Here is a 14,866-nt window from a genome sequence, read left to right on the forward strand (position 1 = left end):
AGAAACGTCCCTTCTTGAAAACAAGGTGAGAAAGTAGCACCTGTCTGCTGTGGCTGGAAATCTGAGGAACTCCTGTGCAATCGGTAAAGTTTCCTCCAATGGATGGGCTGGAGATCACTATCTGTGCAGCCATCATTGATGTCAATTCCCCTACAGGAGCTCATATCGGCATCAGTGCCTGTGCCAGGCTGCACTTAATGCAGGGACACCAGTGCTCACAAATCTTCTGAATTCTCCAGTCCAACTCCTCCACAAATATTGCCGATACCAACATACATTGAGAGGCAGAAGGGGAGGTCTCGTCATCCTGGGAAAACTTAGAGGTTGATCGATAGCAGACACCTGGACCCTTGGAGACTGTCGCGATGCTCAGGAATGCATCAAGAATGAGCTCTCCTCTCTAGAGGAATGCTTTGGGGGCTCCGTGGCCGCAACTAGAATGCCACCTCTTCCAACATTGTGCACTGATGGAGACAGATACTGATGCTTCATTGCCTTTGCTTGATGCTCAGCACTGGAACTCCTTGATGCTGGAGCTGAAAACGCCAAACCCTTGGCATTCTTCAGAAAGGAAGAGCTAGACAATGGTCTGCTTTGGCAGTCCTCCTCAATGTTGAAGGGGCTCAATACCCTCCTGATACTGATGCTTCACCAGCATCTGGGACAGCTCCTGGGTCCCTCGGTGTCAATGTTGATGCCGTCAATGCCAATGGGTAGTGCCCAAACTGCTTCTCCATAAGCTCTATGTGGAACTGGTGCCCTCCAGTGGTCATGGTTACACATCGATGACACCCCAGGAAGTTATGCAAAGCCATCAGGCACAAGACACTGCTTTCATGGGTGTCCACGACAGACATGACCCTGTCGCACATGGAGCATTTTTTGAAGCCGTTAGCAGACTTATTCATGACCAGATGGAAAAAGGAAGCAAAATGTAATTCAATGATTGTGGGCAGTTTATGCCCCTCAATGCACTGGGTAGTGTAATGACTGGGCGCCACAATGGAACAGAAACTTAGAAAAAACAACTGAGAAAACTACCTAGGGACACTAAGGAAGGAAAAAAAAAAAGGTGCGGGGCTCCGCAATGAACAATTCCTGCTCAATTCTTCCGAGAAAAACCCTGAGAAAAGCAGGACAAGTGAAGTCTGCAGTTGGTGGGCTCTGCAGAAGAGACTGAGAGGCCCCCCCTACATGGACACATGGTATCATGCCAGCCCGAAAGTGCCCAACAGGGCACAGTCAAAGTTTTAGAAACTTTCCCCTAAACGTTCTGGACTGTGCTCCATCAGATAATGTCAATCACTTGTAAGGACTGCCATCCTGCTTGTCCTTGGAGAAACTACAGAGGCATCTATAAGAATTTCTTTTACTGCCAGAATCATGAAAGTAAACTGTGACTGTGCCTGGCTCTCAGCCTTTATCCCACCCGACTCCACTATAATCCATGTGCTTTTCCTTTTTATGATTCTCTGTGAATGTACTTGTGGTTTCTGGATATGGTGGGGAGACATCTTCAATTTGGCCAAGAGCTGAGCAAGCTTTATCCTTAGTTCAGAGAGATGGATGCAAAACAGGCAACGCTGCCCAAGGTTATGATAAAAACTGTTGGACCAGTTATTACAGTGAATCACCTCCACCATTTCTATTACTTTCTAGTTTAATTAAAATAATTCTAACTCTTCAGAAACTCCTAATTGTCCCTTGGGACTGCTAGAAAGTGTTGTCCTATTAGGTACTAGTTCTGAGCTCAGGCACTACTTTGTCATTATGAGCAAGGATAAAGAAAAGACAGAGCACTGCGAGGATTTTACATAGGAAAAACACAGGAAGATGGATGAGTGTGAGGGAGGAAGAAAATGAGCAGGAAGTGCTAGCCAGAAATAACAAACACCACATACCAGTCAGAAAATCCCACTGCAAACTGTAAGTAAAAAAAAATACAATGATTTTTAAAGACAATTTTGCCACAGAAGCCTTTGACCACTTAAACCATGACATCCTCTGTCCCCATTTAGCTGAAATCGGAATCTCTGGCTCAGTTCTCAAATGGTTTAATTCATAAATGCATGGACGTTCACAACAAATTCATATAGCCTCCTATACCTCAGCATCTTGGTAATCAATCAACACTGGGGTCCCTCAAGGCTCCGCTCTCTCTCTCTCTCTGCTGTACTGTTCAATGTCTGTCTGAGGCCACTTTCCACCCTTGGCATGCTGATGACATTGTTTCATTCTCCATTAAAATCATCATGATCTACTGCAGTTTGTTTGTTTCATTATGTCTCTCATCCATCAGGACATGGCTATCACACAATAAACTATCACTGAATCTCTGCAAAACTGAGATCATGATAGCCGGACGATCATTTTCCGTTTCTAAGAACATAAGAACATAAGAAAATGCCATACTGGGTCACACCAAGGGTCCATCAAGCCCAGCATCCTGTTTCCAACAGTGGCCAATCCAGGCCATAAGAACCTGGCAAGTACCCAAAAACAAAATCTATTCCATGTTACCATTGCTAATGGCAGTGGCTATTCTCTAAGTGAACTTAATAGCAGGTAATGGACTTCTCCTCCAAGAACTTATCCAATCCTTTTCTAAACACAGCTATACTAACTGCACTAACCACATCCTTCTGACTCCTTTCTATTTGATAATCACTCTTCATCTTACACATAAGGCTCGCAATCTGGGCGTAATGTTAGATCCAACGCTCTCAAGGAAACCTCAGATCAAATCAGTTGTTCAAGCTTCCTTTGCGCCATATCAAGCCATGATTTCCGAACAGTTCTCCAAGCTTTAATTCTTACCAGCTTGGATTACTGCGATTCTTTATATACTGGTCTCCCTAAATGACCATTACCATTAATGCAAAACGCAGCGGCTCGGCTATTATCTGGTACACATATCAATGAATATATATATATCCCCTATTCTTCAATCACTACATTGGCTCACAATCACTTGGCAAATTCTATATAAATTAGCAACAGTTATACACTACCTATTAAATAACGTCGCCTCATCTTGGATTAGCTTTATACTTCACATTTAAACACTCCATTCAACTTCTCAAAGTTTTCTTGATGTCCCCTCCCAAGGATCCGCACGATTTGATGCCACCCAGCAACGAGCATTTTCCATCGCCAGGCCCACCCTCTGGAATTCAAGTCCACTGTCCATCCACAACATCAGTAACCAGGCAGAATTTTAAAAAAATCAATAAAAACATACTTAGTCCATCAAGTATTTGCCCTAGATCAGGGTTTCCTGACCTTTCAGAGAACATGGACCCCTCCCCCACACACTTCTCTTTAATTTTTGCACGCCAAAACAAAAGAAATAATGAAGAATGATTCTGGAGTGCATCATGTATAAAAATTGTAATCTACACTAAATACGTAGGAAAGACAATTTCCAAAGCTATTTAAAAACTGCCCTCGTAACTGAAGGTTCAGGCCGTTCCACCTCTGGCAATTTGGCGTGACCTGGCAGAAAATCAGCACTGGTACCTGCAGATCTGTAATCTGATTTTCAAAGGGAAATTGACCGTGTGGCTTCCTATTGAGAGCTTGGGCCAGCAGGAGAAAGCCAGTACTTTTGTTCCTGCGCACTTTGAAGCAGGTGCAAAGTACATGCGTGAAAGTATCGATAAGGCTTTTGAAATGAAATCCCTGAATGTACCTTCCCTCCCCCAGTCTAGCTCCTTTTTAACCCCACAGGTAAAAGCCTACATTCTGTTCACAGCGTAGCCACTTTTACTCTTGGTGGCAGGGAGTAGCAATTTTCAAAATGGCATTTTTACATGGAAAAACAGGTGTTAACCCACATAAAAAGTTCTGAAACTCACCCTCCCTAAAAACTGCCCCCCTTTTAGCCTGCTTTTCTTTTACACTTTATTATTTTCTTTTATGATTCTTGCACACATACAGAAAACAAGTCGCAAAATAATTCAGATTTTAGAAAAAGGAAAACAAAAGCCTGCTTTTGAAAGGGAATAAAGCTCCATGTCCGTCTGTGTGTCCCCCCCTAAATAACTTTAGTGTTTAATGTCATCTCCATACCTGGCTGTTGTCTCGTCCTCTCTCCTCCTTGATCCCTGGTGATCATCTTTCCCTTCTTCCCTCCTGGACCGTGCTGGTTCTCTGTCCCTCCTTCTGTCTCTACCGCTGTCCTGCATGATTCCTGGAGGTCCTCGGCTTCTCTCCCTTGACAGGCTGCCATCCACTCTCACTCCCCTTAACCAGGTCAACTATGGATTCCTGCCTCCATCTTTATCCTCCATTTCTTCTTCCCTCTGTCTTTCCCCTCATACAACCTCCGTCCCATTTCCTCCTTTCTTCCTTTCAGCCTTTCTGCTCACGTTTTTGGTGCAGCTCTCCCCGCCTGTCTCTCGGGCCAGTGGCAGAAGTGGGAAATATTTCTCACCACTGTGATAACCCAGCTTTCCTCCGGGTGCGGTAGAGGCTGCAAAGGTTCTGACAGCTGCACTTGGCCCCTCTCTTCTCCGCATCCTCCCAAAGTGCAGCGGCAAGGTTTCCAATCGGCCCCTCTCTTCCCCACCCCCGTTAAACGTGAAGTTCAGTTTGAGGCTACGAATGGGTGCGGACGGCCCCTCTCTGTCCATCCTCCTCCTCATCTGCAGCAATGTGAGGTGACGTTTTTGGGACCATAAAAGGCCCCTCCCCTCACTCTCCTGGCCTGTGGCAGCAGCTCAATTATTCACAGGCGGCAGCAGCCTGCTCATTTTCTTCCTAGCCAAACTTTCTTGCATCCCTTCTGGGGGACCCCCTGGAATGGTCTCACAAACCCCAGGTTGGGAACCACTACCCAAGATTATGAATAATTGTGCACCTTTGTCCTGGTTCCTGCGGCAGATATTTTCCACAGTGCACCTTACATTCTTTTTCTTTTTATGTTCAGCTGTTCTTTTTCTGATGTGCATCGATTTTATGTGTCTAAACGTCTACTGCGCCCCGAACTTTGGAGGGCATGGGATATAATTTTTTTTCAATAAAAAAACATTATTTAATTAAAATGCAGGCCATTTTAGAAAATAAATTCAGAGCCCAGGTTCACTACAGGCATATAGGAACAAAAGGATGCGTAAATTAATGTAGAAAACAGTTCTGTTTATTGATAAAGGTTTCTCTCGCAAACTCCCACCCCCCACCAACCCAATATTACCTTGTCTTGTCCTCTGCTATCATGCAGTTTTTATCTGGAAGCCAGTCAGAAGCCTCATAGCTGTCAAAAGTATTATCGCTTGTCAGATTTGCTTCTCCCAGAGAAGATGAACGGTCGGACGATGCATGGATGACACCAGTATGGCGGTTGCTGGCAAGCTGCTGTAAGACGGCACCGGTTTGCTGCAAGACGTCCTCTTGGTGCTGTGAAGCAACGTGCTTGTGGATGCTGGTCAGGTTGTGAAAGAGCTGCCTGCAGCACTCCCAGTGTGGCTTCGCGGAGGCATTGACCGCCACAGGTACCTCCACTGTTTTCACATAGATGGCAAATGCCTGTAAACACACAACGCAGTGCCAGTAATTCCATTTGCCCACTGGTTTATTCAGGCTCTGGGCACCACACATTCATCATTGTGTCTGACCATGTTTGTGCCTGAAGTTATTGTTGAGAGGTAATGCCTTGTATTTAATTACCTAACGTTTCCCATATGATTGCTGCCTTAGGGGTAGATTTTAAAAAGCCCTACGCAGGCGCATCTCTCGGGCCAGCGCACGTATTTTAAGAAGCGTCCATGGACGCGCATATCTCCCGGTACGCGCACAAAAGAAAAAGTACAAAAAAGGGGGCAATGGGCGTGGTCTGGGCAGAGCATGAGCGTTCCGGGAATTTATATGGAAGCCAGCTCCTAAGTGTTTATGCGCACAAGCATGCGCCGGGATCCCCTACCGCGTAACTTTACTTCTGCTATAGAAGGCATGTAAGTTATAAAACAAAAAAAACTAAGCTAGTCAGTGGGGTTTTAAGGGATGGGGGAGGTAGGGTAAAAGAGAGGTTAGTTAGCTAGGAGGGTTAGGAAGTCCTATCCTGTAACTGGGCAAAGTGGGAACAAACTGGTAATTGCATCGACGCAAGTGTATATTAAAATCCCCCCCCACCCCCGTTTCCACGGTAGAAGCGGCACATGCGTGCAGCCATATAAAATGGCACGTGCATTCAACGTACCCAGCCAATTTTATAAGATGCGCGCATATACGCGTGCAAGTTATAAAATGGCCACGACCGTGGGTGTGAGCCGGCATACGCGCGTTCATGTACGCCCGCGTGGCTGTTTTAAAGTTACCATCCCTATTTTGTTAAATTGTTTAAAATATCCATTTATTGAAACTGGTCTGGAGATTGTGACTGTTATAATCCCGTGCCGAACAACAAAATGGAAGCAGTGGAATATAAGACACATTAAATAAATAAATAAATAAATAAATAAATAAATAAATAGTCTTATTATCCATTCACACCTTATCTCAAGAGATGGCTGTTAGGACTTCAAGCATAACAAGGAACACATTGCGGGCTATGTTTTTTCATAGATTTTCCATTGCACATTAATTCAGTGATGTTCAGATAGGTCCTTACGTCCCCCCACCACCACTGCCATTTGGGTTTTCAGGATATTTCTGTTGCATGTGCATGAAGTATATATGCATACACGGAGGCAGAGCATGTAAATATAGCTCATGCATATTTATTATGAATGGTCTGATAAGCCAACTGGCTGGGAGCCCAAGTACCGGTTTGAACGACACTGAGGCCTGAATTTTCTAAAATCGCAGGCCTTAGTGAATGGCGCGGTACCGGGGAGCGGGCCTGAGAAAGCCGGCAGCAATCACACCACCGCGGTGCTATCGCTGCCGGCTTTCGCAAACCGATAGCACCACCGTGAAAGGTGGTGCTCTTGGGCACGTTACTGGCGACAATAAGGGCCTTTACCTTTTCGCCGTCAGCGATGTCTTCGCCGCGTCCGCCCCGGTGCCACCCCCGACTCCTCCCCTTCCGGTGCCGACTCTGCCCCGATCTAGCTATCGCACGCGAAAAGTCCCTTTTCACGTGCGAAAGCTATAGAAAATGACCCCCCTGAGTTAGTTAAAGAATGCGTGCAATTTCTCCTGCATTTCCTCAAAGCTGAAGCCTCCAATGCTGCCTTCCCCTGAAATGTGCCAGGAATAGAGCCTCACTGATAACAGAGAACATTAACAACCAAGACTGGGAATTATTCTAGCAGTTAAGCATTTCGGAGACAATCTTCAAAAGCGAGCGGGTGAAAGGTTTGCACCAATGTTCAAAGAGACAGCACTCGCATTCTTCTTCTTTGCAAACTGACCAAGGGAAAATGTATCTGCAGAAAAGTGAACCTTCTTTTCTGCAGATACTTTCTCAGACCAAAACAGGGAGCAGAGCTTTGAAAATCCAAACAGTGCATTGTTTTCTACACTGACCTAACCCTGTCCCACTAATGCCACCACAAAAAACCAGATGAAAACACAACATACATACTTTTACTCACATATAAGATGAGAAATTTTCAAAAAGACCTTTTACCCAGCTAAATAAGCCAGTTGCCTGGGTAAATGGCTTTTGCAAATGGCCCTCTTGCTCCACATTAGGGAGGGTGAGCTGTTACCCAGCACAGCAGAAGCTGTCTTCTAAGCTGTAACGCTTAGCTCCTGGCATCAGGCATACAGCGTGGAGCGTGCAGTGCAGCGTGTCACCAGTAACAACTCCAATATCCTGTCTCTACATCAGTGCTTCCCAACCCAGCCAGACAGGTTTTCTGCATATCCACAATGAATATGCATGCACTGCCTCCATATTCATTTGGGAATCTCTGATCTACATGCAACAGTCCTCGGGCATTAAGACCTGGAGCCGACATCGTTATGAACGGCACGCTCATCTGGCTAAATATCCGTGTTCTGCTTTACTATGTTATTCATTATCTTCTGTAAAGAAATAACTTCGGTTTTACAATACCAATTAAAAAAAAAAAAAAAAAAGACTTTTCTTGTTCTCCTTACCTTTCTCTCTATCCTGTGTGTCTGTGACCAGCCTGAGAGAGATTCCTCCACAAACACTTAGGGGCCCATGCAATACAGTGCGCTCAGCCGAACGCACTGGTTTACCTGCGGTTGGACGCATGTTTTGAAGGCGCGTTCACAGCCCCTTATGCTATAAGGGGATTAGCGCCTCCACAATGTGTGTCCAACACGCCAGGAAACTAACAGTGCTCATCACATGCAAATGCATGTCAATGAGGCTATTAGTTATTCACTTCACATGCAATACAAAATGCGTCCAATCCGCACATTTTTACACCCCAAAACATTGTACAGAAAAGCAGAAAATATTGATGATATTAAGTCAGAGGAACAAAAGATTAAAAAAAAATAAAATAAAATACAAGAGTGCCGGTGGTCAGGTTCCAGAAACGGACCCTCAGTTAACCAGCGTCTGTTTTCCGAACCCGTGGCTGTGCACTGGTTAGGAAAATGGATGCTGATAAATTCAGCGTCCGTTTTCTTAACCCACGGACAGCCGCTGCCAAGAAGGCGCTAGGGTTGCGCAATCGCCCTCCTTAACAGTGCAACCTATAATTTAAATATTGCATGGCGCCCCCAGAAAAGCTGCCTGGGGACACGTTAGGAAAGCGAGAGCTGAACACTCAGTGCCTGCTTTTGGCACATTTTGATTGCATCGGCCCCTTAACAGGAGGAAGCAGGGACAAAGGCACAACCCTGGTGGCTGTTCCGAAAAATCTAACTTTTAGTTACAACAAAAGAGGAATATTTGGTGAGGATATTTTTAGGACTGTATCTTTTTAGTAAGACCAGAATACTAATTTAAGTGGTCAGTTCGATAAGTTAAATTTAGGAAGTTACATTTAATTACCAGTATAATCACAGGCTACAAAAAACCACTAACTCTGTATTAATGTTTGCCTTTTTCTCACCTGTATATGTCCCACTTTAATCTACAGAACATGTTTCATGTTTTAAAGCAGCAGCATTCTGCACTATTCATTCAATGTATTCACTTGCCTATTTCTACGTTTTGATTTATTTTGATCAAAAAAATCCCATCTTAGCAGACAGCTGAATAAAGCTGATTGACCTTAGCACTGGTTTAAACTCATGTTTTAGATCACTTTTTTCCTGTGCAAAAGTAACCCTGATATTTTTAACAGTAATTTTTGGTGTAGAAAACGTGTTAAAATGTGGGTTAAATCCTATATTGGAATTAACGCATGCAACCACAGATAATATTGGTTCATGCAGGAAGAAATGGCTTTAGAGAGGCAATTTAAGAAGAGCTCAATTAAAACTCTTGAACAGTGCCCAGTTCTCCATAAATCTGAATGTCAATCAGCAGAGGATTGGACTTTGAACCCCGTTTTTCTTATTGTCCCACCTAATGGCTGCACATACACATTAAAGAGTAGTAGGGAACACCATAACTCAACGTGCAGGGCTCTAAGATATCTTGATTCATTTTAACCCATTGGGATCTTTAACTCAAGCAGGAAATGAGCCACTCACACACTGTATCTAGGGCGCCTGGCTGATTAATGAGGATGTCATAGGCCGCTGAGTGGAGGCAGCAGATAGGTTTAAGGAGCAATTACGTCCAAGCCTCTCTCTAGATCTCTTCCCAGTTCATCAGTCAAGGTTAAGAGAAAGATCTTTAGTACTGAAGCCTGGATGGAAGACAGATGTACAGCTGGCTCAGGAATTTTGCTCCTGTAAAATTCTCCAAGTACTGCTGCCTGTTCAATTAGTTTGCTTAAGTAGGGCAAGATGGAGATAGGCCTATATCGTTTGCTACCACTTAAGCACCAAATTTAGGTTTTTATGTGGGGTGGATAATGGCAGTTTGCAGAGAGTTACTCATAATACTTGAGTTTGTATCTGAGAGGTCAGGACTATTGTCTTTAAGAAGCCAAGCAGAATATCCACTGAGCTTTGAGAAATTTACTAAGGAAATAATACCTTTGAGAGAAAAGAGCACAAAAGCATCAGTCTTAATATCTAAGCAATGTTCCACCATAGCCAGTCCTATATCTAAAGCAGGGGTCGGGAACCCATGGCTCGCGAGCCAGATATGGCTCTTTTGAGGGCTGCATCTGGCTCGCAGACAGTCGCCACACTTTCCCGCTGACCCAGCTGCTCCCCGGTCCTCCTCCGCCCGGAATTAAAATGCTGTCAGCCCGGGTGGAACGCGGCAGGACAGCTGGAGTCAGCGGCACCGGCGTGCTCTCTTCTTCTCCCCCCCCCCCCCCCCCCCCGCGGCCCGGAAGAGGAAGTGGAGAGTATCGGGTGCCTGCGCGGCAAGAAGAAGTCACGCTAGTGCGCTCGGCATCGGCCCGAAGAAAAGAAGACTGCAGCGCGGCTCGGAGGAAAATGAAGAGCTTCAACCGCGGCCGATGGGACTCCGCCTCCGCGAGGGCTGAAAATGAAGGAGGTTAGCGTTGGGAGGAGGCTGCTGCTGCCGCGAGTTCCCGGGGTGGGGGTGGGGGAGAGAGAGAGTGAATCGCTCATTCACTCTCTCTCTCCCCCACCCCGGGAACTCGCGGCAGCAGCAGCCTCCTCCCAACGCTAACCTCTTCATTTTCAGCCCTCGCGGAGGCGGAGTCCCATCGGCCGCGGCTGAAGCTCTTCATTTTCCTCCGAGCCGCGCTGCAGTCTTCTTTTCTTCGGGCCGATGCCGAGCGCACTAGCGTGGCCTATTCTTGCCGCGCACGCACCCGATACTCTCCACTTCCTCTTCCGGGCCGCGGGGACGGGGCCGGGCCTGTGTGTGTGTGTGTGTGAGAGATCGCATGTATGTGAATGATTGAGAGCCTATACATGTGAAAGAGAGTATGTCTGTGAGAGAGAGCATGAATGTAAGTTTACCATTGGAAACCTGTATGTTAAAGTTTGTGATTGAAAACCTGTTTGTGTGAAAGAGTATGTGTGTATGATTGAGATCCTGTGTGTGAGAGAGATCATGTGTATGTATGATTAAGAGCCTGTGTGTATAAGTAAGAGAGAGATCATGTGTGTCTGTGTGTGATTGAGAGCTGGTTTATGTGATTGAGAGCCTGTGTTTAAATGAGAGAGAGAGAGACCATGTGTGTCTGTGTGTGATTGAGAGCTGATTTAGGTGAGGGAGCATGTGAGTATGTGATTGAGAGCCTGTGTGTAAATGAGAGAAAGAGAGGACATGTTTGTAAGCATGTGAATGAGAGTCTGTGTGTGAGAGAAAAAGACAGCATGTATTTATGTGATTGAAAGCCTGTGTGTGTGTGTGTAAGCGTGAAAAGATAGACAGCATGTGTGTAAATGTGTAATTAAGAGCCTATATAAGTGAGAGAGAAAAAACATGTGTATATGTGAGTACTGAGAGCATGTGTGTATAGGTGTGTCATTGAGAGCCAGTGTGAGTGAGAGCGCTGGTATGTGACTGAGAGAGGAGAAAGTTCCAAGCAAACCACCCCGCCTCCTGCTAATTCAGAACAATCTCAGGACACCTGGATATCAAACGTTCCCAGGTATGCAGAGCAAAAAATTTTTTGTATCCTTATTATTTTTCATTACTGGGTCTTTGTGTCTGCTATTTTGAAATATTTTGTTGGTATCTGGAAATGTTTTATATGCGTTTTTAATTATTGGATATTCCACTCATCAGCTGTTTCGAAATATGTTCTTTTTGTTAGTACAGTTTTACTGCTGATGATTTTATATTTCTTAATTTGTTTTATAAGGATGGGTGATGTTTCTTTTTTCCTTTGTTACACTGCATACAGAGACTCTGGCTTGTTGCAGTTTCCAATTCATTTTTTTCTGCATGCTTCTTGTTATGCGTTTTGGTCTGTTTATTCTATGTTAGGTGAGGGACAGCACGTGATTCAGGTGAGGTTTTCTGCTGGCGTGTAGTTTCTGTGTAGGACTCTATAGCAACCTGACTTGGTCCGTTTTCCTAATAGGAGATGTATTGGTGTCTTAAGGCCTGGTGTAATATTTTCAGAGACTTATTGTACTTTAAAAGTGTGATCTTACATAAAATGCACACATTTACTTGTATTTAGTTTTAAACATATTGTATGGCTCTCATGGAATTACATTTTAAAATATGTGGCGTTTATGGCTCTCTCAGCCAAAAAGGTTCCTGACCCCTGATCTAAAGTAACGTGGGAGAGGTCTAGGAGTATTGGACAATGATGGAGGGGTAATCTAATGGACCCTGATCTGAATCCTCCATATAGTACATAAGAACTTAAGAAAAGCCATTCTGGGTCAGACCAAGGTTCACCAGGTCAAGCATCCTGTCTGCCACCATGGCCAGTCTAGGTTGCAAGTATCTGGCAGATCCCAAAAAGTAGATCTGTTTCTTATTACTCACCCACAGGGATAGCAATGGCTTTCCCTAGTCTACCCTGACATGGGATTTTTTGACAGATAAGTTTGAGAATGTTTTGAGAATCTCCTTGTTTTCTGCATCAAGGGAGTGGTTTCTTTTCACTTTCTCTTAGTAGTACATCAGCCCCTAAGAAAGCACCTGCATTTTCATGCCCTACATCGTAATTTATTTTGCCTTGCTTCTAACGGAAAATGTAAAATATTAATTATGAAATAACTTACCTTCTTCCTTGCAAATGCATACTTCTTTCTCAAACTGGCATCTAGTTCTGCTTTAAGGTTGCTTTCTGGTGCGAGCAAACTGGAGTCGTGTGCATCCAAGTCTGGAAATCGCAAACCCAAGATCTCCACCTCTTCCCCTCCATTCATGGCAGCACAAGACATCATAACTGCCACCGCTGTTGAAGCATAAATGTTTCTCCGTATTATTGCTAGACAGCAAGGAAAGAAATGCACAGTAGACAGAGAGAGGGAGCCAAGGCGAGCTTTGATTGCCAAGTCACCAATCCAACGACCTGTCCCAAACCTTCCTAAAGCCAAGAGGCGCAAGTATTAATTTTGTAAGCAGATAACGCGTATTTCAGAGTAAGAAAGGAAAAGAAGCTAGCCGGTAAAACTGAGAATTATTCATGCAGAATATGTTAAAGGAGATCAGCTGAAGACACCCCTCGCTAAAGTTCACCGTTTACTGTCGTCGTGCTGCAGTCAGCGCCCTTGCTATGTATCCATAAAGGATCACTACGTGTCCGTGGTGCTTAATGATGTACGGGATTCTGCACTTCACACTGTAAAATGTGTCTCTCTTTTGTAAGTTCCTGCACGAAAGCATGGGGAGGCTCCTCCACCAGGAAGCACTTTCAGTTAGGGACCGATTGCAATTACCAACCTTTCTCAAAACGCAGTAATGCTACAAAAGATGCCAGAGCTACCAAGCTGGTGATAGCTTATCTTGGAACGGGTAGACTGATATTTAAATAAAGGGAGTTTGGCTAAGTGCTGACTGGACTGTACAGAAGTAGCTGCTGCCTCAATGTTATCTCGCCCTTTCCCCGAGGTTAAGTAAAACCTTTTGATCTTTAACAACAGACTTTAAGGATGCTCTCTTTATAGAGCAAAGAGTATACACAGGCTTGTCACTTTGTGTTTTTGTTTGTTACACGGCATCTTGTCTGGGGTGCCTTTGCCGGCAGCCTTTTCTGAAATGTGTACTTTTATTTAAATCATAAATGGAATTAACCAAGTTTTAGAAATTTATATAGAAGAGAATGGGGAGTGTGGCAGAATCAGTGGCAATGAATGAATGAGTTACTATACTATACTTTTGTGTTTGCCTTATATCAGTTTCCTAGCTACTAAAAAATATGCTTTTTCCCATCCACTTCAGAAAACAATTACACAGAGGGTTCACTTAGGTTGTGTTTGAAATCTGAGAGCAATGACTATAGAAATTTAAGGTTTCAGTCCTAGGAACTGTCCATTTGCACATTTTTTTTATATTGTCCTATTTATTTTTATAGTGTCCTTTTGTGGATTGCCAACTGGTTAAAACATAGAAAACAGGGAGTAGGGCAAAATGGTAAATTTTCCCAATGGAGAAAGATGAATAGTACAGTGCTCCAGGACCACTGCTTTTTAATATATTTATAAATAACCTGGAAATGGGAACAACAAGTGAGATCAAATTTGCCGATGAAAACAAAATTATTCAAAGTTGTTAAATCACAAGAGGACTGTGAGAAATTGCAAGAGAACCTTGCAAAACTGGGAGACTGGACATACAAAAGGCAAATGAAATTTAATGTGGACAAGTACAAACTGATGCACTTAGGGAATAGTACTCCAAATTATAGCTACACAATGCAAAGTTCCACATTAGGAATCACCATTCAGGAAAAGGATCTAGGAGTCATCATTGATAATACGTTGAAATCTTCTGCTCAGTGTGGAGCAGCAGTCAAGAAAGCAAATAGAATGCTAAGGATTATTGGGAAAGGAATGGAGAATAAAACAGAGAATATCATAATGCCTCTGTATCGCTCCCTGGTGTGACCTTATCTTGAGTATTGTGTGCAGTTCTGGTCACTACATCTCAAAAAAGATGTAGCAGAATTAGAAAAGATTCAGAGAGGAGCGACCTAATTATTAAGGGGATGGAACAATTCCCCTATGAAGAAAGGCTAAAGAGGTTAAGACTCTTCAGCTTGGAGAAGAGACAGCTGAGGGGAGATATTATAGAGGTCTATAAAATAATGAGCAGAATGAAATGAGTAAACGTTAATCAGATGTTTACTCTTTCAAAAAGTACAAAGACCAGGGGGCACACAATGAAATTACTAGGTAATATATTTAAAACTAATAAAAGAACATATATTTTTTACTCGACACATAATTAAGCTCTGGAATTCACTGCCAGAGAATGTGGTGAAAGCTATTAGTGTAG

At 43.9% G+C, this 14,866-nt stretch overlaps 1 protein-coding gene across 1 annotated transcript in view; it reads right to left on the reverse strand.

The window, feature by feature from the left end:
* Positions 1-13,263, reverse strand: part of TSTD2 (thiosulfate sulfurtransferase like domain containing 2) — a 70,001-nt gene extending 56,738 nt beyond the window's left edge. Inside the window, exons 1-3 of the mRNA XM_029603589.1 lie at positions 13,109-13,263; positions 12,649-12,824; positions 5,195-5,526 (exon numbers count right to left, since the gene is read on the reverse strand). Of these exons, the coding sequence (XP_029459449.1) occupies positions 5,195-5,526; positions 12,649-12,813 (497 nt within the window). The 5' untranslated portion in view covers positions 12,814-12,824; positions 13,109-13,263. The remainder of the gene's footprint in view (positions 1-5,194; positions 5,527-12,648; positions 12,825-13,108) is intronic.
* Positions 13,264-14,866: the final 1,603 nt, after the last annotated feature.

Source organism: Rhinatrema bivittatum, chromosome 1, assembly GCF_901001135.1.
Source record: "Rhinatrema bivittatum chromosome 1, aRhiBiv1.1, whole genome shotgun sequence".
Classification (NCBI taxonomy): domain Eukaryota; kingdom Metazoa; phylum Chordata; class Amphibia; order Gymnophiona; family Rhinatrematidae; genus Rhinatrema; species Rhinatrema bivittatum.